General features: G+C 40.5%; 1 protein-coding gene across 1 annotated transcript in view; it reads right to left on the bottom strand.

Annotated features, from left to right (window-relative positions):
* The window catches only part of LOC120093129 (vomeronasal type-2 receptor 116-like), a 58,197-nt gene that overhangs the window by 7,070 nt on the left and 26,185 nt on the right, over window positions 1-24,942 (bottom strand). Inside the window, exon 4 of the mRNA XM_087579638.1 lies at window positions 2,076-2,199. Within this exon, the coding sequence (XP_087435764.1) occupies window positions 2,076-2,199 (124 nt within the window). The remainder of the gene's footprint in view (window positions 1-2,075; window positions 2,200-24,942) is intronic.

Below are 24,942 nucleotides of genomic sequence, written 5' to 3'. Positions count from 1 at the left end.
ATAGGCCATTGGTGTGTTGTTCAGGAAATTTTCTCCAGTGCCCATGTGTTCAAGATTCTTCACCACCTTTTTATTCTATTAGTTTGATTATATCTGGTTTGATGTGGAGGTCCTTGATCCACTTGGACTTAAGCTTTGAACAGCATGATAAGAATGGATTGATCTGCATTCTTCTATATGCTGACCTTCAGTTGAACCAGAACCAGTTGCTGAAAATACTATCTTTTTTCCATTGGATGGTTTTGGCTCCTTTGTCAAAAATGGAGTTACGATAGGTGTGTGGGTTCATTTCTGGGTCTTCAATTCTGTTCCACTCGTCTATCTGCCTGTCTCTGTACCAATACCATTCATGTTTTTATCAATATTGCTCTGTAATACTGCTTGAGTTCAGGGATAGTGATTCCCCCTGAAGTCCTTTTATTGTTGAGGATAGTTTTAGCTATCCTATTTTTTTGTTATTCCAGATGAATTTGCAAATTGTTTTGCCTCTCCTATGAAGAATTGGGTTGGAATTTTGATGGGGATTGCATTGAATCTGTAGATGGCTTTTGGCAAAATGGCCACTTTACTATATTAATCCCCCAATCTATGAGTATGGGAGATCTTTCCATCTTCTGAAATCTTCTTCAATTTCTTTCTTCAGAGACTTGAAGTTCTTATCATACAGATCTTTCACTTGCTTGGGTAAAGTCACATTGAGGTATTTTATATTATTTGGGACTATTGTGAAGGGTGCCATTTCCTTATTTCTCTCTCAGCTTGTTTCTCTTTTGTGTAGAGGAAGGCTGCCAATTTGTTTGAGTTAATTTTGTATCCTTCCACTTTGCTGAAGTTTGTTATCAGGCTTAGTAGTTCTCTGGTGGAACTTTTGGGATCACTTAAATATAATATCATATCATCTGCAAATAGTGATATTTTGACTTCTTCTTTTCCAATCTGTATCCCTTTGTTCTCCTCTTGTCTGATTTCTCTGGCTAGGACTTCGAGAATTATATTGAATAAGTAGGGAGAGAGTGGGCAGCCTTGTCTAGTTCCTGATTTTAATGGGATTGCTTCAAGTTTCTCTCCATTTAGTTTAACGTTAGCTACTGGTTTGCTGTTTATGGCTTTTACTATGTTTAGGTATGGGCCTTGAATTCCTATTCTTTCCAGGACTTTTATCATGAAGGGGTGTTGAATTTTGTCAAATGCTTTCTCAGCATCTAATGAAATGATCATGTGGTTTTGTTCTTTCAGTTTGTTTATATAATGGATCACGTTGATGGTTTTCCATATATTAAACCATCCCTGCATGCCTGGGATGAAGCCTACTTGATCATGGTGGATGATTGTTTTGATGTGAGAGCTGCCTATGTTTTAAGCCTGGAAGGAAGTGTGAGAATTCTAATGAGGATACCATGTGTGTCCTTCTTCCCTCTTCCACCAGAGATATTTGAAGATCTGTCACCTTTGACCATATCCAGAGATATCTGCAGAAACATCCACTAGGACAACATAATATTTATCTGTCTCATTCCCAATCCCCCACCAGCTACTCCCAGTGTGTAAGAGAGAGGAATATTAGCTACTATCACAGTCAAATCACTTCTGCCAATCACCTCTTGTGTATTGAAACCTGGATGAGAGTGTGAATGAGAGTACGAAAGCACCTAGTCATTCTTTGTATATTGTACATAACTTCAGAAGACACAGAGAGTAACACTAATGAGTCCACTAAGCCCTGTGATAACAATCAAAGATATTTCTTTGAAGGCAATTTATTTGCAATAAAATTATTTTTAAAACAAGTTCTTACTATGTAGCCCTGGCTGTCTTGGGATTTGTTATGAAAATCATGCTGGTTGTAAACTCAGACATCTGCTTATCTCTGCCTCCTGAATGAAGTAAGAAGGTGCACCACTAAACTTTGCTAACACTCATTTTCTTATTAATAAAAAAACTTGGGCTAGTGAGATGGCTCATTATGTAAAGCCTTTACAGTAAATGTGAGAATCTGAGTTCAGATGCCCTCAGTTCTCATAAAAAATGACCTATTAGTTAGAAGTAGAGAATTTCTCCATACAGCACACACTTACCTGTCTCATTGGAAATTTCATTCTCTGGGCATGGAATGCAGTCAAAACAACAGATCCTTTTTCCTTCTAGGAGGGTTTTTCTAAATCCAGGACCACAACTTTCACTGCATACAGACCTGGGAGTCTGAGGAAAATCACATATGTGTAGGTTATATTCTGATTTTTGTCTACTACTCTAATAAGCATATTGCTCATGGAATTGGATCATTAATGAACATAGTCTTTTATCCATAAATAACTGGACGTTGCTATTGATTGTACATGACATGTCCAATGAATGGTGATGAGCTTTAATATGTGCTGTGACTTGAACATGGTGAAGCCTTTAATAGGAGAGATCTAGGGCTTGGGACGATTGCTCAGTATAATAGCATGTATAAGAGTATAAGAGCACCTCTTGCTGAGGTGCTGATTTTGGTTCCCACAACCAATATTACATGGCTCAAAACTGCCCCTTCTGTCCTCCTTGGGCACCTTCACTCAACAGGTAGATATTTGTGTATTCATACAAATAATGAAAAGCAAAACATAATTTTAAAGGAAAGGAAGTTAGTCATTGGAGGTTTGTCATTGGCAGACATATTGCTACAATGCCATGAGGTGAGTTGTTTTTACTTGTACAAACCACACCACACCAGTGTACATCACCACAAATTCAAAAGTAATACCCAATTGTGTCTCTGATATAAACTTCTAATCTCATCCTGAATATATATTGTCAATAATGAAAACACACAGCATTTATACATTAGTAATGAATGTGTTTTTGTTACATACAGAAGATGAGAAAATTCTTTTCCATAAATTGGAAATATAAAATTTAAAAAGTATATTCATGGTTTATGAGATTGCTGGATATGGTGGTGGATTAAAAGTTGCTTCTGAAAGACTCAATGAAAGAGTCCCAGTAAGGAACAATAGACTCTATTTTTAGCATAAAATAAATAAGGAAAAAAGAAATAAGCTTATTGGCAATTTTCTTTTCAAAGGAATATGCAAGTTAGCACCAAGTTTCACCATCTGGCCTGCACCAGGTCAAGCACAAGGGTAGCAGCCAATGAGATTCTGTCCCTTCTAGCCAGAATCTAGAACAGCAGGTAGAAACGTGTCAAACGATTGTACAGACAGGCACACTGTGGGTGGCTTGATGGCTGGAACATAAACAAGTGAGCATATGGAAGCCGAACAGAGGCACAGGAGTTGAGATTCTTTCTGGGCATCCTGGAGATGATTGCCTGGGTAGAATACACCCCTGTCAATGTCTTGGTGTACTACTGTGAGATATTTTATCTAGTATTATTCATGCCTGTAAAACATGTACTATGCTTCTCATTCCTGTTGTGGTTTGCCCTGAAGTTACTGTATTTTGATGCTAATTCCACTGCCCCAAGGACAGCTGCCTAGTCAAGGTTCACCAGAGCCACCTCCATTGAATTTGTAAAGTACTGGTGAGGGGCAGGTACAGGATAGAAGGAGGCCTGTCATTGGAGGAGAAGGAAGGATGGGTGGGAGAGAAGTTTGAAGGAAGAGGAGGAGACTAGGGGAGAGGAGAGACGAGTCGGAGGAGAGGGAGAGAAGCCATGGCAGGTGATGTTAAGATTCTGCTCTGTGTATTTGCATGTTGTTATTAATGTTCTCAAGGGATGGATAGTACCGGGCTTTGTGTGTTTAAGTGGGCAATTATATTTTACCAATTGGATCTAAGATTATTGTTTTGTATGTTCTTTTATGTGGGGGTTTGAGTGTAGGAAACTGTGCGGCTGGGATGTGTTTCCGCCAAGATACCTAGCAGATATCTGGGGCACCGAGGTGCGGACCTAGTGGGGTAAAAAGACACCGTTACTTTTTTTATTTTTATTTTTATATTTTTACAACAACACACTCCTACTTTACTCCTCATTTTACTAATTAATCATGGGTGCTATATTTGTGAAGGATATTTTCTCTAATCAGTACTCCAGAGATGCTGTTTCTGAACCATGGTAGGGAAACAAGAAAAACCTGCAAGTGTCTTCTAGTGAAAATTCACCTCAATATTTTTATGAAATTACTGTATTTGTTATTGTTATTGACTCTTCCGCATCAAAAGCAGTAACCGATGGAAAGATATCACATGAGGAAAGATGCGTAAATTTAATATCATGAAAATAACCATTTCATTAATCTATGTACAGCTTCAATGCAACCTCAACTAAAGTCCCCAACTTACTCTTCACAGCAATAGGACTATTCTAAATTTTCTATGAAGCCACAAAAGGTCGTAGATAAAAAGATTACCCTGAATGGAAAACATGCTGAAAGGATTGCAATTCCAAATCTTAAGATATGTTACAGAGTCAAAGTAACAAATTAAAAAGTTATTGACACAAAACTTGACATGTACACCAATTAAACAAAGCTGAAGACCCGAAAATGCATATATGTAACTTCAGCTACTTAATATTTGACAAAAATTGAAAAACTGGAGAAAAGAAACAAACAGTGCCAGCAAAAATGCCTGTCCATGTTTAGAAGAAAATGAGCTCTGTATCTTTCATGCTGCACAGGAACTAACTTCAAATGGATCAAAGTCTTAAACACTAAACTTGAAACAGTCAAACTCTTAGAAGAAATCCAAGGCAGCAGCCAATATGACATGTGTATAGGAAAGGACTTTCAAAATATGACTTTATTTTTCCAAAAACTAAGGCCAATGATTCACAACTGGGACCTAATATATCTCAAACCCTTGTGAACACCTAAATGAAGAGGAAGCTTTCAGAGTGGGAGAGAATCTTTGTCAGCTATTCATGTGGCAGAAGGTTAGGATTGACAGCATATAAAGAACTAAAAAAAATGTAATAAATAACATTTCCTCCCCCCAAATTAAAAAAAATACAAATGACTCATCAAAAATGGTTTGGGACATGAATAGAGAGTTCCCCATACAATGAAATACAATTAAAAATAAAAATGAGGGGTTGTGTATTTAGCTCAGTGGTAGAGCGCTTGCCTAGGAAGCACAAGGCCCTGGGTTCGGTCCCCAGCTCTGAAAAAAAGAAAAAGAAAAAATGAAACAATAAAAATAAATTGACTAAGTTTAGGCTGAAGAGATGACTCAGTGTTTGAGAGCACTGACTGCTCTTCCAGAGAACCTAGGTTCAATTCCCAGCTTGCACATTGCAGCTCACAACTGACCATAGCATGAAGATCTGACATTCTCAGACCGATATGTAGATAAAACACCAATGCATACAAATACAAATAAATTAAAAGTGACTAAAATATTTTGAAAAAGGTTTGACATCTCTGGAAATTAGAGAGATGCAAATTAAATAGGTTTGAGATTTTGTCTAACCCAACTCAGAATGGAAATGCCCCATGGAACAAGCATCAAGCTTTAGGGCTCTTGGGGAAAAGGCAAAACCTACTGACTGTGGGACTGGAAACTAGTATCACCACTAAGAATATCAGTGTGGAATACTCTCAACAAGGTAAAAATGAATCAGCTCCGAAAAAAAATGAATCTATCATATGATTCAGCTCTATCACTCTTTGGAATGTGTCCAAAGGACTTAACGACCTACTCTAGAAGTACTTTCTCATTACTGCTCCATTCACAATAGCTATGAAATTGAGACAACATAAATGTCCTACATCTGACAAATAGAACACTATTTAGCTGTAAAAAATAAAATTATGAATTTGAAAGGAATTAGATGGAATTAGAAGAGACCATATTTAATGATCTTGAATAACAAAACCACAATATCAGATGGAAGAAGCCATCTTTTGAGTTGTTGGCCAGGGTTGTCCAAGAAAGTTTCAAAGTTTAGACTATTTCTATTGCTTTTTGTTGCAGCACTCTCAGAGATACATGGTATATCCCCTGTAAAAGTAATTCTTGAGGGTTTTCTTTGCCTCCCATGTACCTGAGTAACTCCAGGAATTTCTACATCTGTTCTAGCCTTCTTTAGCACCTGAATAACAGATACAGAGACATGGTATTCTTATTAGCAAGGTGCAAGCACTAAACTGGACAGGTTCTGAGGTATCCTAACCTGACAAGCTGCTATTCCCCAGACATATGCCCCATTACTAGCCATCTGGTTATGTACTGGCTCACTCTGGTCCATATGTGTCTACCTGACTCATTTCTTCCAATGACTTCATGGAAAATCATCCCTGTCCATCCACATGGTCCTTTCCCCTTTTCCTTTTCTCCTCTCTCCCTAATCTTCTGTCTCTTTGGGAAAACCTGCTTGGATGGAAAGTCCTGGCCTATTCTTTTCTGCACAGGCCATTGTCCAATTAGCTGTCGATAAAACAATCAGAGATTTTACATAACAATTTTATATAACACATAGACTGGAGATGGTTGACTCTGCTGTCCAGACTACAACAAGATATCTGTGAATGGAAAACAGCATCTGAATATAGACTGCACAAAACTGTCCCCCAACATTCACCATTGCTAAAGACACTGTATGCTGCAAAAATGGCAAGGAGATCCCTCAAGTGGAACTGATATGAATTTGTATTCCCTGAGGACTAGCTTTCACAGTACCACAGGATAGCATGCAAGCTTTCAAAGGAAGTTAGAAACCAACAGCCCTACCCAGCCATGATGCCTATGAAACACATCAACTCCAGGCATGACAGAATAACTCTAAAAGTGTAATAATGGTGTTGGATAGCTTTTTTTGGTAACCAACAGCTTCCTAAGTGGACTTAGACTTGTTAAATGAGACGGAAACCATGCCTGGTATGGAAAACAGATAACTAACTACTCAGTACTAGGGACGTCATGTTTATTGTAGGAGAATCTCCAGCCACGAATTTAATAAATTAGCAAAATCCTTAGCAACGATATAATACATTTGCTCATATACCCACAGATAAGTGTAGCCTTCATCCCACATCAAGAAAATGTCTTTTTGCAATACTTGGAGACCACTACAGGAAATCACAACCAATCAAAATGCACAGCTGTGGAGCCAGTACAAATGGATGGACAGATGGATCCCTAAAATACCATAACACATAACGATCAAGATATATTGAGAAAGACGGGACAGACAGAATATAAAAGCCAAAGGATCAGAATTTGCTGTGGGATTGTGGCTATTATTAATGTCAGAAGCTACACCCATAATGTCTCACCAGTGCAACTGCCCAAAATGAGCTGAACAAAGATGATAGCAACAAATGTGCTACGCTGGATGGAAAAGGGCATGAGATCTAATCCTTCATAAAGAATTACATAACAACAGAAACTGAGGAAATTAAAAAAACTCATTAGGTATAACTGTAAAAAGCCTACTCCATAAAACTGGAAAATATAAGTGAAATGGATGATTTTCTAGACAGATACCACATACCAAAGTAAATCAAGAACAGGTAAATTATCTAAACAGTCTCAAACCCTTAGGAAATAGAAACAGCCATTAAAAGTCTCGCAAAGAACAAACAAAACAAAAAAGAGAAGAAAAGAAAAGAAATAAAGAAATAAATGGACAAGAAAGAAAGAAGGAAGGAAGGAAAGAAAGAAAGAAGGAAAGAAAGAAAGAAACCCAGGGCTAGATTGTTTTAGTGCAGAATTCTACCAGACTTTCAAAGAAGAGCTAATTTCAATGCTCCTCATAGAAGAGTGGGAGGGAGTATGGGATAGGGACTTTCCAGAGGGGAAACCAGAAATGAAGATAACACTTGAAATGTAAATAAATAAAACATCCAATAAAAATTGCTGTAAAATTAGAAACAGAATAACACTACATCATTTATACTTTTAGGCACAGTTATCCTGATACCTAAACCATAAAGACTCAAAAAAGAGAACTTCAGACTAATTTTTCTTCTGAATATCAACATAAATAACTGAATAGAATTCTAACAAAATGAAACCAAGAATACATCAAAAACACCATTCACTATGATCAAGTAGATTTCATCCCAAGTATGAATATACAGAAATCCATCAACATATTCCACTCTATAAAGAAATCCAGAGGAGGGAAAATCACATAATCATTGCATTAGATGCTGAGAAAGCATTCAACAAAATCCAACACTTCTTCATGTTAAAAGGCTTGGAGAGATCACAGATTCTAGACACATATCCGAACATGATAAACTGCAAGAGAAGAGCCAGCATCATTAAATGGAGAAGAACTTGAAGTCATTTCACTATAGAGACAGGACAAGACTGTCAACTTACCCTATCTATTCAACATAGTACTTGAAGTTCTAGCTAGAGTAATAAGACAACAAAAGGAGATCAAGGGGGTACAAATTGGAAAGGGGAGTCAGGTATTACCATTCTCGGATTATATAATTGTATACATATGTGAACTTCAAATTCTACCAGGTAACTTCTACAGCTGATAATTTCAGTAAAGTTGCTTGATATAAAATTAACTCAAATCAATATCCCTTCTTTATACATTGATGAATCGGCCAACAAAGACATTAGGGAAACACAATAGCCAAAAATAATCTAAAACATCTTGGTGTAACTCTAATTAATCAAGTGAAAGATCTGTGTGACAAGAATTTCAAGTCCCTCTAAAACAAAACTGAAGAAGATATCAGGAGATGGGACTATCTCCCATGCTCATAAATTGGCAGGATTAACAGTGAAAATGGCCATCTTACCAAAAGCAACCTACAGATTTAATGCGATTCCCATTAAAATTCCAACACATTTTTAAATAGACCTTGAAAGAGCAATTCTCAACTTCAGGATCTAGAAAACAATCCTGAGCAGTGAATAACTTTCTGGAGAAATCACTATCCCAGACCGTGAGCTCTATTACAGAGCAATAGTAATAAAAGTGAATGGTATCATTACAGAAACAGGCAGTTGATCAATGGAAAGGAATTGAAGTCCCTGAAATAAACCCACACACCTATGGTCACTTGATTTTTGAGAAAGAAACCAAAACATATAATTTAAAAAAAAACATCTTGAACAAATAGTTCTAGTCTAGATATCTGCATATGTAGACAAATGCAAATAGATCCATAATTATTATCCTGCACAAAATTGAAGTACAAACGGATCAAGAACCTTAACATAAACCTGGATACACTAAATCTCATAGAAGAGAGAACTTGACATCATTGGTACAGGAGACAATTTCCAGAAGAGAATACCAATGGCTCACACTATAAGATCAACAAAGAATAAATGGAACTTCATGAAACGTAAAAACTTCTGTAAGGCAAAGGACACTGCCAACAAATCAAATGGGCAGTGTACAAATTGGGAAATATCGTCACTAATCATACATCTGACAGAGGAATAATAACCAAACTATACAATGAACTAAGAACCTAGACTCCAACAAACTAAATAGCTCAATTATAAAATGGAGTACAAAACTAAACAGAGGATTCTCAACAGAGGAATTTCTTATGGCCAAGAAACACTTAAAAATGTTCATCATCCTTAGTTAATGTGAATATAGACAACTCTACGATTCCACCTTACAGGAATCAGAATGGCTATGATCAAAAGCTCATGCAACAGCATATTGTGGTGATGGTTTAGAAAGAGGGGGAACACTCCTCCATTGTTGGTGGTATTACAAACTTTTACAGACATTCTGGAATTCAATCTTGTGGTTTCTTAGAAAGTTGGAAATAGTTCTACCTGAAGACCCAGCTATACTGCTCCTGGACATATACTCAAAAACTGATCCACCATACTACAAGGATATGTGCTCTACTATGTTCATAGGAGACTTCTTCATAATAGCCAGGAAGTGAAAACAATGGGGACATCCCTCAACCTAAGAATGGATAAAGAAAATATGGTTCATTTATACAATGAAATACTATACAGTTATTTAGAATAAGGATGTGAATTTTGTAGGACAATGAATGGAACTAGAAAATATCCTCCTGAGTGAGGTAACCCAGACCCAAAGACATGCATTGTATGAATTCACTGATAAGTGGATATTAGCTGAAATGTACAGAATACCCATGATATACCCCACAAATCCAAAGGAGTTAATAACAAAGGAGGCCCAAGAGAGAATGCTTGAATCTCACTTAAATGGGGAACAAAATATTCATAAGAGGCAGAGTGAGTGAGGGATCTGAATATGAGAGTGAATGGGGAGGATGATGGGGGTAGAATCAGGTGTGGGGAGACACAGGAGAGAGGTCTAGAGGACCAGAGATGTTGGGGGGGTTTGAGGATAGTGGGAATCTGCAGGAAGTTCCAGAGATCTGGGATGGGGAGCCTCCCAGGAGTAAATATGTGTGACTTCAGCTGAGATGCCTAACAGCTGGGGACATGGAACTTGACGAGGCCACCTTCTGTAACAAGGTAGGATCTAGAGTAGAGACAAAACCACCCATAAAATTTCTACCCAAAATTCATCCTATCTAAAAGAAATGCAGAGATAAAAGCAGAGACCGAATAAGCAGGGAGAGACTGGACAGCCTTGTCTAGTGCCTGATTTTAGTGGGGTTGCTTTAAGTTTCTCGTTATTTAGTTTGATGCTGGCTACTGGTTTGCTGTATATTGCTTTTTCTATATTTAGGTATGAGTTTTGAATTCATGGTCTTTACATGAGTTTTAAAATGAAGGGCTGTTGAATTTTGTGAAATGATTTCTCATCATCTAATGAGATAATCATGTGTTTTTTTTTTTAGAGTTCATTTACATAGTGGATTACGTTGATGGATTTCCATATACTGAACCATCCCTTCATCCCTGGGATGAAACCTATTTGATCACGACGTAGGATCATTTTTGATGTGTTCTTGGATTCAGTTTGTGAAAATCTTATTGAGTACTTTTGTGTTGATATTCATAAGGGAAATTGGTCTGAAGTTCTCTCTTTGTTGGGTAATTGTGTGGTTTAGGTATAAGTGTAATTTTGACTTTTATAGAAGGGATTGGTTAGTGCTCCTTCTCACTCTTTCCCTATTTATTCAATATACTACTCAAAGTCCTAGCCAGAACAATCAGACAACAAAAGGAAGTAAAAAAGATACAAACGTGAACGGAAAGTCAAATTAACACTATGTGCTGATGAAATGATAGTATACTTAAGTGACCCCAAATGTTTGACCAGAGAAGTAATAAGCCTGATACCTAACTTCAGCACAGTGGCTGGGTATGAAATTAACTCAAACGAATTGGCAGCCTTCCTCTACTCAAAGGATAAACAGACTGAGAAAAAATTAGGGAAAGGACACATTTCATGATAGTCACAAATAATATAAAATACCTCATTGTGACTCGAACCAAGTGAGTGAAATATCCGTAGACCAAGAAATTTAAGTCCCTGAAGAAAGAAATTGAAGAAGATATCAGACGATGGAAAGATCTTCCATGCCCATGGATAACAGGATTTATATAGTAAAAATGGCCATTTAGCCAAAGGCAATCTACAGATTAAATGCATTCCCCATCAAAATTCCAACTCAATTCTTCATAGAGTTGGAAAGATCAATTTGCAAGTTCATTTGGAATAATAAAAACCCCAGAAGAGTGAAAACTATCCTCAACAATAAAAGAACTTCTGGAGGAATCACCATTCCTGATACCTACATCAAGCAGTATTACAGAGAAACAGTGATAAAAAGTGTATGGTATTGGCACAGAGACAGGCAGATAGATCAATGGAATGGAACTCAAGATCCAGTAGAATTGAATCCACACACCTATGGTCACTTCATCTTTGACAATGTAATAAAAACCATCCAGTGGATAAAAGATAGCATTTTCAACAAATGGTAGAACAGCATGTAGAAGAATGCAAGTTGACCAATTCTTATCACCTGTTCAAAGCTCAAGTCCAAGTGGATCAAGGACCTTCAGATAAAACCAGATACACTCAAACTAATAAAAGAAAATGTGGGGCAGAGCCTAGAACACATGGGCACTGGGGAAATTTTTCTGAACAAAGCACCAGTGGCTTATGCTCTAAGATCAAGAATCAACAAATGGGACTTTATAAAACTGCAAATCTTTAAGGCAAAGGACACTGTCATTAGGGCAAAATGGCAATCAACATATTGGGGACAGATCTTTACCAATCCTACATCTGAAAGAGGGCTAATATCTAATATATCCAAAGACCTCAAGAAGGTAGAGTCCAGTGAGTCCAATAACCCTATTAAAAATTGGGTACAGAGCCAAACAAAGAATTCTTAGCTGAGGAATATCAAATGGCCGAGAAGTACCAAAAGAAATGTTCAACATTCTTAGTCATCAGGGAAATGCAAATCAAAACAACCCTGAGATTTCACTTCACACCAGTCAGAATGGCTAAGACCAAAACTCAGGTGACAACAGATGTTGGCAAGGATGTGGAGAAAGAGAATTGCAAGCTGGTACAACTTCTGGGAATAAGTTTGGAGGTTCCTCAGAAAATTGGACATTGCACTACCTGAGGACACTGCTAACCAATGCTGGGCATATACCCAAATGATATTCCAACATACATCAAAGACACATGGTCCACTATGTTCATAGCAACTTTATTTATAATAGCCAGAAGCTAGAAAGAACCTAGATATATTTGCCAGAGGAATGGATACAGAAAATGTGGTGTATCTACACCACATTCTCAGCTGTCAAAAACCATGACAGTATGAAATTCATGGACAAATGGATGGAACTAGAAAATTTCATCCTGAGTAAGGTAAACCAATCACAAAAACACACACCTGCTATGTACTCACTGATAAGTGGATATTAGCCCAAACACTTGAATTTCCCAAGATACAATCCACAGATTACATGAAGCTCAAGAAGAAGGACAACCAAAGAGCAGATTCTTCAGTCCTCCTTAAAAAGGGGAATAAAAATATTCATAGGAGGGGATATGGAGGCAAGGTTTGGAGCAGAGATTGAAGGAATGGCCATTCTGAGCATGTCCCAACTGGGGATCCAGCCCATATATAAATAAAGCCACCAAAACTAGACAATATTGATGAAGCCAAGAAAAACATGCTGACAGGAATCTGATATACCCATTTCCTGAGAGGCTCAGCCAGAGTGTGACAAATAAAGATTTGAATGCTAGCAGCAAACCATTGAACTGAGAATGGGGTCCCTGTTGGAAGGATTAAAAAAGGAGTGAAGGAGCTGAAGGGGCTTTCAACCCCATAAGTACAACAATATCAACCAATCAGAGCTCCCAGGGACTAAATCCCTACCCAAAGACTAAACATGGGCAGACCCATAGCTTCAACTGCAGATGTAGCAGAGCATGGCCTTGTCGGGCACCAAGGGGAGAAGCCCTTGGTTCTGCCATGTGACCAAGTGAAGGATCCCCTGTGTGGGGGAATGTAAGGGTGAGGAGGTGGCAAGGGGGGTTGGAGTGGGCAAATACCCTCATAGAAGGATGGAGGGGAATGAGATAGGGGGCTTATGGCCAGGAAACCAGGAAAGGGAATAACATTTGAAATGTAAATAAAAATTATCTGGAAACAAAGAGACAGCAGAGCCTGAAGGAATGACCAACCAGTACCTGGTCCAACTTGAAACCCATCCCATGTGCAAGCACCAATCCCTGACACTATTAATGATACTTTGTTATGCTTGCAGATAGGACCCTATTACAACTCTGAGCGACTGTATGCAGCAGGTGACTGAAACTATTGTAGACACCCACTGCCAAATTTTGAATGTATGTCATGAATTCTTATGAAAGATTTAAGGGAATGATTGAAGTCCCTGAAGGGGATAGAAACTCCATAGGGAACCCAACAGAGTCAACAAACATGGACACCGTGGAGCTCTTAGAGACTGAGCCACTGATTGTGCACCATATACAGACTTGTCCAATGCCCCCAGCTCATATGAAGTAGTGTCCATGTGGGCCCTCTACAACTGGAGCAGAGGCTCTCCTTAAAGCTATAGACTGACTGTAGTATCAATTCTCGAACAAGACTACCTTGTCCAGCTTCAGTGAGAAAAAATGTACCTAATCATGTAGATACTTGATGGGCCAGGATGTGGGGATACTGAAGGTGGTCCACATCCTCTTAGGGTATATGAGGAGGGGAGATGGAGGGAGGGACTCTGTCAGGTAGAATTAGAAGTGGGACAGCATTTGAAATATGAATAAATGAATAAATACATAAATAAATGAATCTGACAATGAATTAACAAAACAAAATAAAAAAAAATTACAGACAACTGAGGAACTGTATGAGCAGGGTGTGGGGTTATCCTCTCCAGGGAAGAGCACACCAATTGGTTGTCCAGCATCAGACAGTGAACTTTGAAACAATACTTAAAAGTAGCATTACCTGGTCTGAGACGTTAATAGGAAAAATATACATATGTTTGTATATACATACATTAATACAGTTTTTATTAATGAAATAAGAGACCATGAATATGAAGGAGAGAATGAAAGGTATATGGGAACATTGGAGGTAGAAGTGCAAAGAAGAATATATTTATATTATCATGTCAAATGTAGTACAAAGAGTAGTGGAGAACATATCTAAGTGAACACAGTCACCAGGAAGCCTTACATAAAATAAAATACACACAAAAAGATAAGAATAGAATGGGGGAAGTATAAAATTAAAACTTGAAGAATATATCAATCAGGGCAGATGTGCGGTTGGGTGGTGTAGCACACATCTTTAACCTATGCCCTTGTAAGGCAGAGCCAAGTGGATCTCTGAATTTGAGGCCAGCCTGGTCTATACAGTGACCAACCAACAAACAAAACAATTGCACAACACTCATCAAAGAAGCACAGAAAGAGTAAGACAATTAATGATTGTTACACCACCACAATCTCAGAACTTTTCAATACTACAAATCAAAGATAATAAAAAAGATTAAGTGTCAGAAAATAGCTCAGTGCCCTACATTTAAAAGACTAAATGGAACATCAGTGGACTGAATTCGCCAATAAAAAGACATAGACTAACAGGCTGGATATGTGTACAGGAACCAACATTTAATTGCATATAGGAAATATACCTCAGTGACAAAAACAGACACTATTGCTAGAAAATATTTTCCAAGCAAACAGTCCCAAGAAACAGCCACTCTAATATCGAATAAAATTAACTTTCAACCAAAAGATATTCAAAAAGATAAAGAAGGACACTTTATCCTAAACAAAGGAAAAGTCTACCAAGATGAATTCTCAATTCTGAACATCTATTCTCCAAATGCAAGGGCACCGACATTCATAAAAATCTTTATTATAGCTCAAAGACCACATTTCTCCTCACATAATCCTAGTGGGAGTCTTCAACATCCCACTCTTATTAATGAAAAGATAAAGGAAACAGAAACTAAACAGAGACACAGTAAAACTAACAGAAGTTATGAACGGAATGGATTTAACAGACATCTATAGAACATTTCATTCTCAAACAAAAGAATATACCTTCTTCTCAGCACCTCATGGTATCTTCTCCCAAATTGACCATATAATTGTTCACAAAACAGGCCTCAACAGATACAAGAAGGCTGAAATAATCTCAGGCATCCTATCAGATCACCATGTGTGGAGGGCCGCCCCCACATTCTCCATTGTAAGATGGCGCCGATATCCGGCAAGATGCACCTAGTAAAAGGGCAATACGCAAGCGCCTGGTAAATTCCTCACTCAGGGGGACACGTATGCTGTGGTACATCATCTGGCACGTTTGGCAGTGAACAGCCAGAGAGTGACACCTCCTAGGCAAGGATAGTTTCCTATATAAGGGATGGTCTTTCCCTCACTTGGGGTCTCTGTATTGTAAGCTTGTGCTCTCGCTCTCAAGATGCATTAAAGCTTTTTCTGCAGAAGGATCCTTTGTGTCCTGCGTCGTTCTTGCTGGCAAGACGTAGCATGGGACATTTGGTGCCAGAAACCCGGGAGAAAGACCTCATCATCGTCAGCACCTTCGGAGACCCCTTGGTGACAAGGAGGATTCAGAACTGCAGGTAAAAAATACGTTCAGAGAGGCATGCATTTCTTGGACTTTGGTCTGGGCCTTGGGAAGGATTTGTCGAGGCCATGGTATTTGTTCTCGGAGCCACCCTACTCTTTCTTATTATTATGTACTGTTTTCACCGTTTCTGCTGCTAAAAGGACAGCAGCTGGAGGCGCGTCTCAGTCTCTCGTAAATAAGTGAGCTTCGCACAGCTCCCCTTTACTGTTGGGGAGCAGGGACGTGATAGCACCGCCCGGGAAGTGCGCGTAAGACTCCTTTATATAAGAGAGCAGCGTATCTGTTTCTACTCATGCCTTGTCTGACGGACGTAGATAAGCTGCCGGGCATTCTTGGTCCCTCATGGGATCCTCACAGTCTGTGATCACAGCTTTGGAAACGGTGCTAAAGCAGAGGGACATTAAAATTGGAGGAAGAACACTTAAAAACTTTGTGAAAGAAGTGGACAGGGTGGCTCCCTGGTTTGCCTGTTCAGGCTCATTTACAATCACCTCATGGGACAAACTTGGAAGGGACCTAGACAGAAAATTGGCGGAGAAAGATCTGCGGCTAGGAACTAAAGCCATATGGAAACTAGTCAAAAATTGCTTAGCAGACGAAGTATGTAAGGCAGCAGTGGTAGGAGGACAGACCGCTCTCGAGGTAGTCCAGGACAGCATGTCAGAAACTGAACGTAGTGAGAGATTGGGCACGCGCAAGAGAAAGGATGTCCTGAGAAAGAAAAAGAGCCCTCCCGTTAAGTCCGCGGACAAGGAAGGGTTAAAGCTTTCAGATTCCGGCACTTCCCTCTCTACACAGCAACCGGGACGGGGAGCCAGCATATACCCTGTGAAAGAGCTAGAAGCGCTGAACCTCGACAGTTCTGATAGCTCTGAGAATGGAATCTTAGATTCAGAGGAGGAGGCCGAGTTAGATGAGGAAGCAGCTAGATATGAGGAAGAGAGATATCACCATGAGAAACGAAAGGGAGGTAATAGGAAGCTTCTGCCACGGCAGTAGCCAACGGCGCCCCCTCCGTATGAGGTGCGCTCTTGCGCATTCTCTTTAGTCCCCGAAAGAGTGAGAAGGAAGCTGCGCATGACGTTCCCAGTCTTTGAAACACAGGAGGGTGAGCGGGTTCATGCCCCAGTCGAATATAACCAAATAAAAGAGCTGGCGGAGTCTGTCAGAAAGTATGGAGTTACAGCCAATTTCACCCTAACCATTCTTGAAAGGCTGGCCCTAAATTATTTGACACCCACTGATTGGCAGATGATTGCAAAGGCGACCCACGTTAACATGGGCCAATATATGGAATGGAAGGTGCTTTGGTATGAGGCAGCTCAAACACAGGCCAGAGCTAATGCCACGGCATTAACGCCTGAGCAGCAAGAATGGATGTTTGAACTCTTGACAGGACAGGGTCGCTTCGCAGCGGACCAAGCTAATTACCATTGGGGCGCTTATGTTCAAGTCTCCAGCTCAGCCATTAAGGCCTGGAAGGCACTCACTAAGAAAGGAGGGGCCGATAATCAACTTACCAGAATCATCCAGGGACCTCAGGAACCATTCTCAGACTTTGTAGCCAGAATGACAGAGACTGCAGGATGAATATTTGGTGATGCGGAGCAAGCAGCGCCGCTTATAGAACAGCTCATTTTTGAGCAAGCCACCCAGGAATGCTGAGCAGCCATAGCCCCCAGGAAAAATAAAGGGTTACAGGATTGGCTTAGAGTCTGCAGAGAACTCGGCGGGCCCCTTACTAACGCAGGCTTGGCGGCCGCCATTCTCCAGTCCCGGCGACGCCCCCTTAAAGGGACAGATACAAGATCATGTTTTCAATGTGGAAAAGTGGGCCATTTAAAAAGAGACTGTAGGATAACCAAGGGAGACAGGAGGCCTGCAACTATCTGTGTCCGATGTGGCAAGGGCTACCATAGGCCTGACCAGTGCCACTCAGTGAGGGATATTAAGGGCAACTGCTCCCTCCTTTAGAAGCTCAGCCTAATGAGATGTCAAAAAACGGATCCTTGGGCCCCCGGTCCCAGAGCCCTCAAAGATATGGGAACTGCTTTCAGAAAGCCATGACCCTGACAGAGGAGACTCCCCAAGAGGTGACACAAAATTGGACCTGTGTGCCGCCTCCGACTTCTTTCTAATGCCCCAGATGGGCATTCAGCCAATTCCTGCTCAGACTGTGGGGCCTTTGCCCCCAGGAACCATAGGCCTTGTCCTTGGGAGAGGATCTCTCGCCCTACAAGGACTGATAGTCTATCCAGGCCTTGTTGAAGCTCAGCACTCTCTTGATATTCAGATTCTTTGTTCAAGTCCCGATGGGTTTTTTCCATAAATGAAGGAGATAGAATAGCACAGTTATTACTCCTTCCGTGCTCCCAAACCACAATACAGGATACCAAGGGGCCCATGGGGTCCACTGGTAATGATTTGGCATATTTGGTGGTTCATCTTAACAACCGCCCAAAATTGAGCTTAGAAATTAATAGAAAGAAATTTGAAGGCATTCTGGATACTGGGGCTGATAAAAGTATAATTTCCTCAAAATCGTGGCCTCAATCATGGCCTACCATAAGATCTTCTCACTCGCTACAAGGCTTAGGCTACCAGTCGTGCCCTAAAATCAGCTCTGCCACTCTAACTTGGACAACTGTCGATGGCCGACAGGGACAATTTTTTCCCTATGTACTTCCCCTACCTGTTAATCTTTGGGGGAGAGATGTTATGCAGACCATGGGACTAACCTTATCTAACGAATACCCCCCACAAGTGGCCCACATGATGTCAAGGATGGGCTATAAGGAAGGGAAAGGCCTAGGGTGATTAGAACAGGGCTGTCTCACGCCCATTGAACCAGTCGCAAACCCCCATAAACAAGGCCTGGGTTTTTTCTAGATGCCATTGAGGGTTCTATGCCCATACCCTGGCTCATGGAAGACGCAATATGGGTTCCTCAATGGCATCTATCCTCTGAAAAATTAGAAGCTGCCACTAAATTGGTTAATGAACAATTGCAGCTTGGTCATTTAGAACCGTCCATTTCACCATGGAATACTCCTATTTTTGTGATAAAGAAAAAATCAGGTAAATGGAGACTTCTCCATGATTTGAGAGCCATTAATGCACAGATGCGTTTATTTGGCTCGATCCAACGAGGCCTACCCTTACTCTCCACCTTACCTAAGCAATGGAAGATAATAATTATAGACATTAAGGATTGTTTCTTTTCCATCCCCTTGTGTCCACAGGACAGACAGAGGTTTGCATTTACTATACCAGCTACTAATCATCTTGAACCTGATAAAAGATTTCAGTGGAAGGTCCTGCCTCAAGGCATGGCCAATAGCCCCACTATTTGTCAACTATATGTGCAACGAGCCCTTGAACCTATAAGGAAGCAATTTCCATCTTTGCTTCTGGCTCATTACATGGATGACATTTTAATATGTGATAAAGATTTAACAACCTTACAGACCTCATATCCCATCTTAATCAAAACATTGGGACGATGGGGACTACAAGTCGCTGCAGAAAAGGTTCAAATTGCAGAAATTGGATCATTTCTGGGATCGGTCATTTATCCTGAAAAAATAGTTCCCCAGAAATTAGAGATTCGCAGAGATCATTTGCATACCTTAAATGATTTCCAAAAGTTATTGGGAGATATAAATTGGCTGAGACCATTTTTAAAGATTTCCTCTGCTGAGTTGAAGCCTTTATTTGATATTTTGGAAGGGGACTCTCATATCTCCTCTCCGAGAGCATTGACGCCAGCTGCAAACCAGGCCTTACAAGTTGTAGAAAAGGCCTTACAGGATGCTCAATTGCAGTGCATTGATGAAACCAAGCCTTTTGATTTGTGTGTTTTCAAAACTATGCAATTACCAACAGCTGTCTTGTGGCAGAATGGGCCTTTATTATGGATCCATCCCAATGCATCTCCTGCTAAGATTATTGACTGGTATCCCGATGCGGTTGCTGAGCTTGCAGTCCTCGGGTTGAAGGCAGCTATTACTCATTTTGGGAAAGAACCCAAAACTTTGATAGTACCATATACAGCCATTCAGGTCCAAACATTAGCTGCTACCCCAAATGCTTGGGCAGTGTTAGTTACTTCCTTTGCTGGACAGATAGATAATCATTATCCTAAACACCCCCTATTATGTTTTGCTAGATCACCACCTGTTGTTTTCCCTCGCGTCACATCCCACAGACCATTAAAAGAAGGGATAACAGTGTATACGGATGGGTCAAAAACAGGGGTGGGAGCATATGTGGTAAATTCCCAAGTGTTCTCACGACAATATTTTGAAACCTCACCCCAAGTGGTAGAATGCCTAGTGGTCATGGAGGTCCTTGAAAAATTCCAGATGCCTCTAAATATTGTTTCAGATTCCTCCTATGTGGTCAATGCTGTTAACATCCTTGAAACCACCGGCGTAATTAAAACAACTAGCAAGGTAGCAGAGATTTTCCAAAAAATCCAAATTATTTTAATAAATAGGAGATTCCCTGTATATATTACTCATATACAGGCCCATTCTGGACTCCCTGGTCCAATGAGTTCAGGGAATGATTTGGCTGACAAAGCCACAAAAGTGATAGCTGTGGCCCTGGCCTCTCCTCTAAAGGCCGCTAAAACCTTTCATGGCAATTTCCATGTTACTTCGGAAACTTTACGCTGCCGCTTCTCTATAACTAGAAAAGAGGCATGTGATATAGTCACCCAATGCCAACAGTGCTGCCAGTTCCTCCCAGTTCATCACATCGGGGTCAACCCGAGAGGAATACAGCCTTTGCAAATCTGGCAAATGGATGTTACTCAGAATTCTACTTTTGGAAAATTACAGTATGTGCATGTATCTATAGATACATGTTCTGGCATTCTACATGCCACCCCACTTACAGGAGAAAAAACAACACATGTCATTCAGCACTGCCTTGAAGCATGGAGTGCTTGGGGAAAACCAAGATGTGTAAAAACTGACAATGGCCCCGCCTATACATCTCAAAAATTCCATCAGTTTTGTGCTCAGATGCAGGTTACCCATCTGACGGGCCTGCCCTACAACCCTCAAGGATAGGGAATCATAGAGCGTGCTCATCGGACGCTCAAATCATATTTAATAAAACAAAGAGGGGGAATTATGATAGAACTCCCCCCAACACCCCGAGTGGCCCCTGCTTTGGCCCTTTTTACCTTAAATTTTTTAAATCTTGATGAAACTGGGAAAACAGCGGCTGAGCGACATTGCTCAGAGCCCAAAAGGACAAAAGAATTAGTTAAATGGAAGGATGTATTGACAAACGAATGGAAGGGCCCGGATCCTGTTTTGAGAAGATCCAGGGGAGCTGTTTGTGTTTTTCCACAGGATAATGAAAATCCAGTTTGGGTTCCGGGATGACTTACTCAGAATATCAAGACAGAGGACCAAGAAGATGACAACTCTGGTGATCCTCATGCTGATCCAGGGAGTGCCAATAAAAGTGCAGAGTGAACTACGGTGGGGAATAATGTCAACCTTCCCCCTCCCGATGCCGGTGATGTATAATGCCCAAGTGTTTCCACGTTTCTTTACTACCAACAAAGAATTGGGACTAGCCTATTTACCATTAGATTCCCATATAGAGCAAGTAAAAGAAAATAGGACTATTCCCCTCAAGGGCAGCCTTTGTTTTGGCATATTCAACAAAACATCTTCTGATCTTCCTTGCATTATGTTGAGTAATCAGTCTTCTGCTTGGTTAAGGGAGGCCACATGGGGAACTGGTGAGGAAGACATTGTGGCTAATGCCACAGTTCTCTATGGTTGGTGGCCTTACATTAACTCCTCCACCTGCCCTCTTCGTCAACCAAAGTTGGCACCCTTTTGTAGAGGGACCCAGGATGAAAAACTTACTTTGCCATGGACTGGTTGCCAGTCCTGGGACTCTGCCTGGGCAGTCCAGAATTTTTTCTCCTTCTCCCCTGATTTGGGAGGCAGAGTGAACTTCACCACCATAGATCCTAGACGGTCCAATAATAATCCCTTTGATCAATGGATGCTTTGTGGCGTTAATGGTAGCTGCACTGATCTTATGCCCATGGCGATGCTACTTGGAGGAAAGGGCGAAAAGGGACGGTTATCATTTTCCTGGACGGGGGATATCCACCCTTCAGCCTCTGTCTGGACAGCTACTCACATAAAATATAAACCTTATTGGAGCACGGGGTTTAACCCTGCTTCGGTTTGTGTCTGGCCGCCATTTGTGTGGATTATAAGTAATGCCTCTAAAGTTTCTAAATTGAATATTACAGACGGTTCATGTTTTTATGCCCTGTGCTGGGATGCTAGCCAATATTCTGTAGCGGTAGTTACCCGCATGCCTCGCTTTATCCCGGTCCCTGTTGAGACTCCGGGGACCCTGACCTTATTTAGAGGAAAGAGAGATTTTGGCATCTCTGCAATTATTGTTGGCATTATTGCTACAACGGCAGTTGCTGCTTCGGTTACTGCCTCGGCATTGGCCTTGTCAAACTCAGTACAGACAACCCAAACTATCAGTGATTTATCGGCTACCGTCTCTGTGGCTCTGGACAGACAGGCCTCGGCTAATACTCAGATACAAGGAGGCCTCATGCTTGTTAACCAACGTATAGATCTGGTCCAAGAGCAGCTAGACATCCTATGGCAACTGGCCCAGCCTGGCTGTGAACAAAAGCTCCCCGGCCTTTGTGTCACATCTATACAGTATGAACAATTTACCAAAGCTGCCAATTTGTCTAAAACCCTTTCACAGCATTTGTTACAGAATTGGACCTCGGATTTTGAGCAGACGCTTAGGGAACTGAGAGCGGCCATCATTCAAGTAAACTCTACCCGACTGGATCTGTCTTTGACAGAAGGATTGTCATCCTGGATCACCTCAGCAGTCTCTTATTTTAAGGAATGGGTGGGGGTGGGACTGATTGGAGCAGTCCTCTGCTGTGGATTAGTGTTACTTCTCTGGTTGCTTTGCAAATTGAGATTTCAAACAAAGAGGGACAAAATTGTGATCGCCCAGGCGCTTATAGCCCTTGAACAAGGAGCGTCAGCCGATATTTGGTTGACCATGCTCAAGCAATAGGTCGCCGGCTGGACAGCTCTTGCACTCCTAGGACCTCGGTCCGTTGCACAGGATTAGAGTGTCTGGCTTGAGCAGCCCATGAGGGATGACGAGCTTAGCATCGCACAGGGAAGTTCTACCAAACACGCTCCCTGGAAGGCATGTCATATTACATGAGGGTATCTGCCCCAGTTTTCCCTCCCTCAAAAAATGGCAGTGCGACCGGTCGGGAGTGCCCTGGGTCTCAACAACAGCTTAAGGGTATCTCTCTTGTACAGGTTTGCCAACTTTGCGCGAGGATATGACCTCTGCCTTCACCCTCCTATTTATGGGTGTCCTATTTGCTTATAAACAGAAAAGGGGGAGATGTGGAGGGCCGCCCCCACATTCTCCATTGTAAGATGGTGCCGATATCCGGCAAGATGCACCTAGTAAAAGGGCAATACGCAAGCGCCTGGTAAATTCCTCACTCAGGGGGACACGTATGCTGTGGTACATCAACTGGCATGTTTGGCAGCGACCAGCCAGAGAGTGACACATCCTAGGCGAGGATAGTTTCCTATATAAGGGATGGTCTTTCCCTCACTCGGGGTCTCCATATTGTAAGCTTGTGCTCTCGCTCTCAAGATGCATTAAAGCTTTTTCTGCAGAAGGATCCTTTGTGTCCTGCGTTGTTCTTGCTGGCGAGACGTAGCGTGGGACAACCATGAACTAAGGCTAGTCTTCGATAACAAGAAAACAACAAAAAGCCCACAGATACATGGAAGCAGAACCATGCTCTACTCAGTGATAACTTGGTCAAGAAGAAATAAAGAAATCAAAGACTTTTCAGAATTTAAAGAAAATGAAGGCACAGCATACCAAAACGTATGGGGCACAATGAAAGCAGTACTAAGGGGAAAATCATCGCTATCAGAGCTTCCAAAAAGAAACTGGAGAGAGCATACACTAGTAGCTTGACAGCACACCTGAAAGCTCTAGAATAAAAGGAAGCAAATACACTCAAGAAGAGTAGACAGCAGGAAATAATGAAACTCGGAGTTGAAGTGAACCAAGTAGAAACAAAAAGAACTATAGAAATAATCAACAAAATAAGGAACTAGTTCTTTTAGAAAATCAATAAGATAGACAAACCCTTAGCCAGACTAACCAGAAGGCACAGAGAGAGTATCCAAATTAACAAAATCAGAAATGAAAAGGGAGAGATAACAGCAGAAATGGAGGAAATTTTTTAAAAAAATCACCACATCATAGTACAAAAGCTTATACTCAACAAAACTAGAAAATCTGGATGAATGAATATTTTCTAGGCAGATACCAGGTACCAAGGTTAAATTAAGATCAGATAAACATCCAAACAGTCCCATAATTCCTAAAGAGAGAAAGAGTCATTAAATCTTATGAAAATGATGGAATCCTTTAAAGAAGAAATGAATGGATTCCTTAAAGAAATACAGGAGAACACAATCAAACAGGTGAAGAAAATAAATAAAACTGTTCAACATGAAAACGGAAATAGAAGCAATAAAGAAAACACAAACTTAGTGAATCCTGGAGATGGAAAACTGAGGTAAAAGGATAGGAGCTACAGAAACAGGCATTATCAACAGAATGAATATAATAAATGAAAGAAGAGAATCTCCGTCTTAGAAATACAATAGAACAAACCCATATATCAGTTAAAAAATTAACCCTAAACTGTTCCTGATATAAAACTTCCAGAAAGCTTGAGAAACTATGAAAATACTAAATCTAAGAATGATAGGGATAGAAAGAGAAAATTCCTAGCTGCAAGTTCCAGAATTTTTTTCAACAAAATTGTAGAATTAAATTTCCCCAACCTAAAGAAAGAAATTTCTATAAACACACA

The sequence above is a fragment of the Rattus norvegicus genome, chromosome 12 (genome assembly GCF_021556685.1).
Source record: "Rattus norvegicus strain SHRSP/BbbUtx chromosome 12, alternate assembly SHRSP_T2T, whole genome shotgun sequence".
Classification (NCBI taxonomy): Eukaryota; Metazoa; Chordata; class Mammalia; order Rodentia; family Muridae; genus Rattus; species Rattus norvegicus.
Note: the sequence above shows the minus strand (reverse complement) of the source record. Positions and strands in the feature narration are given on the sequence as shown.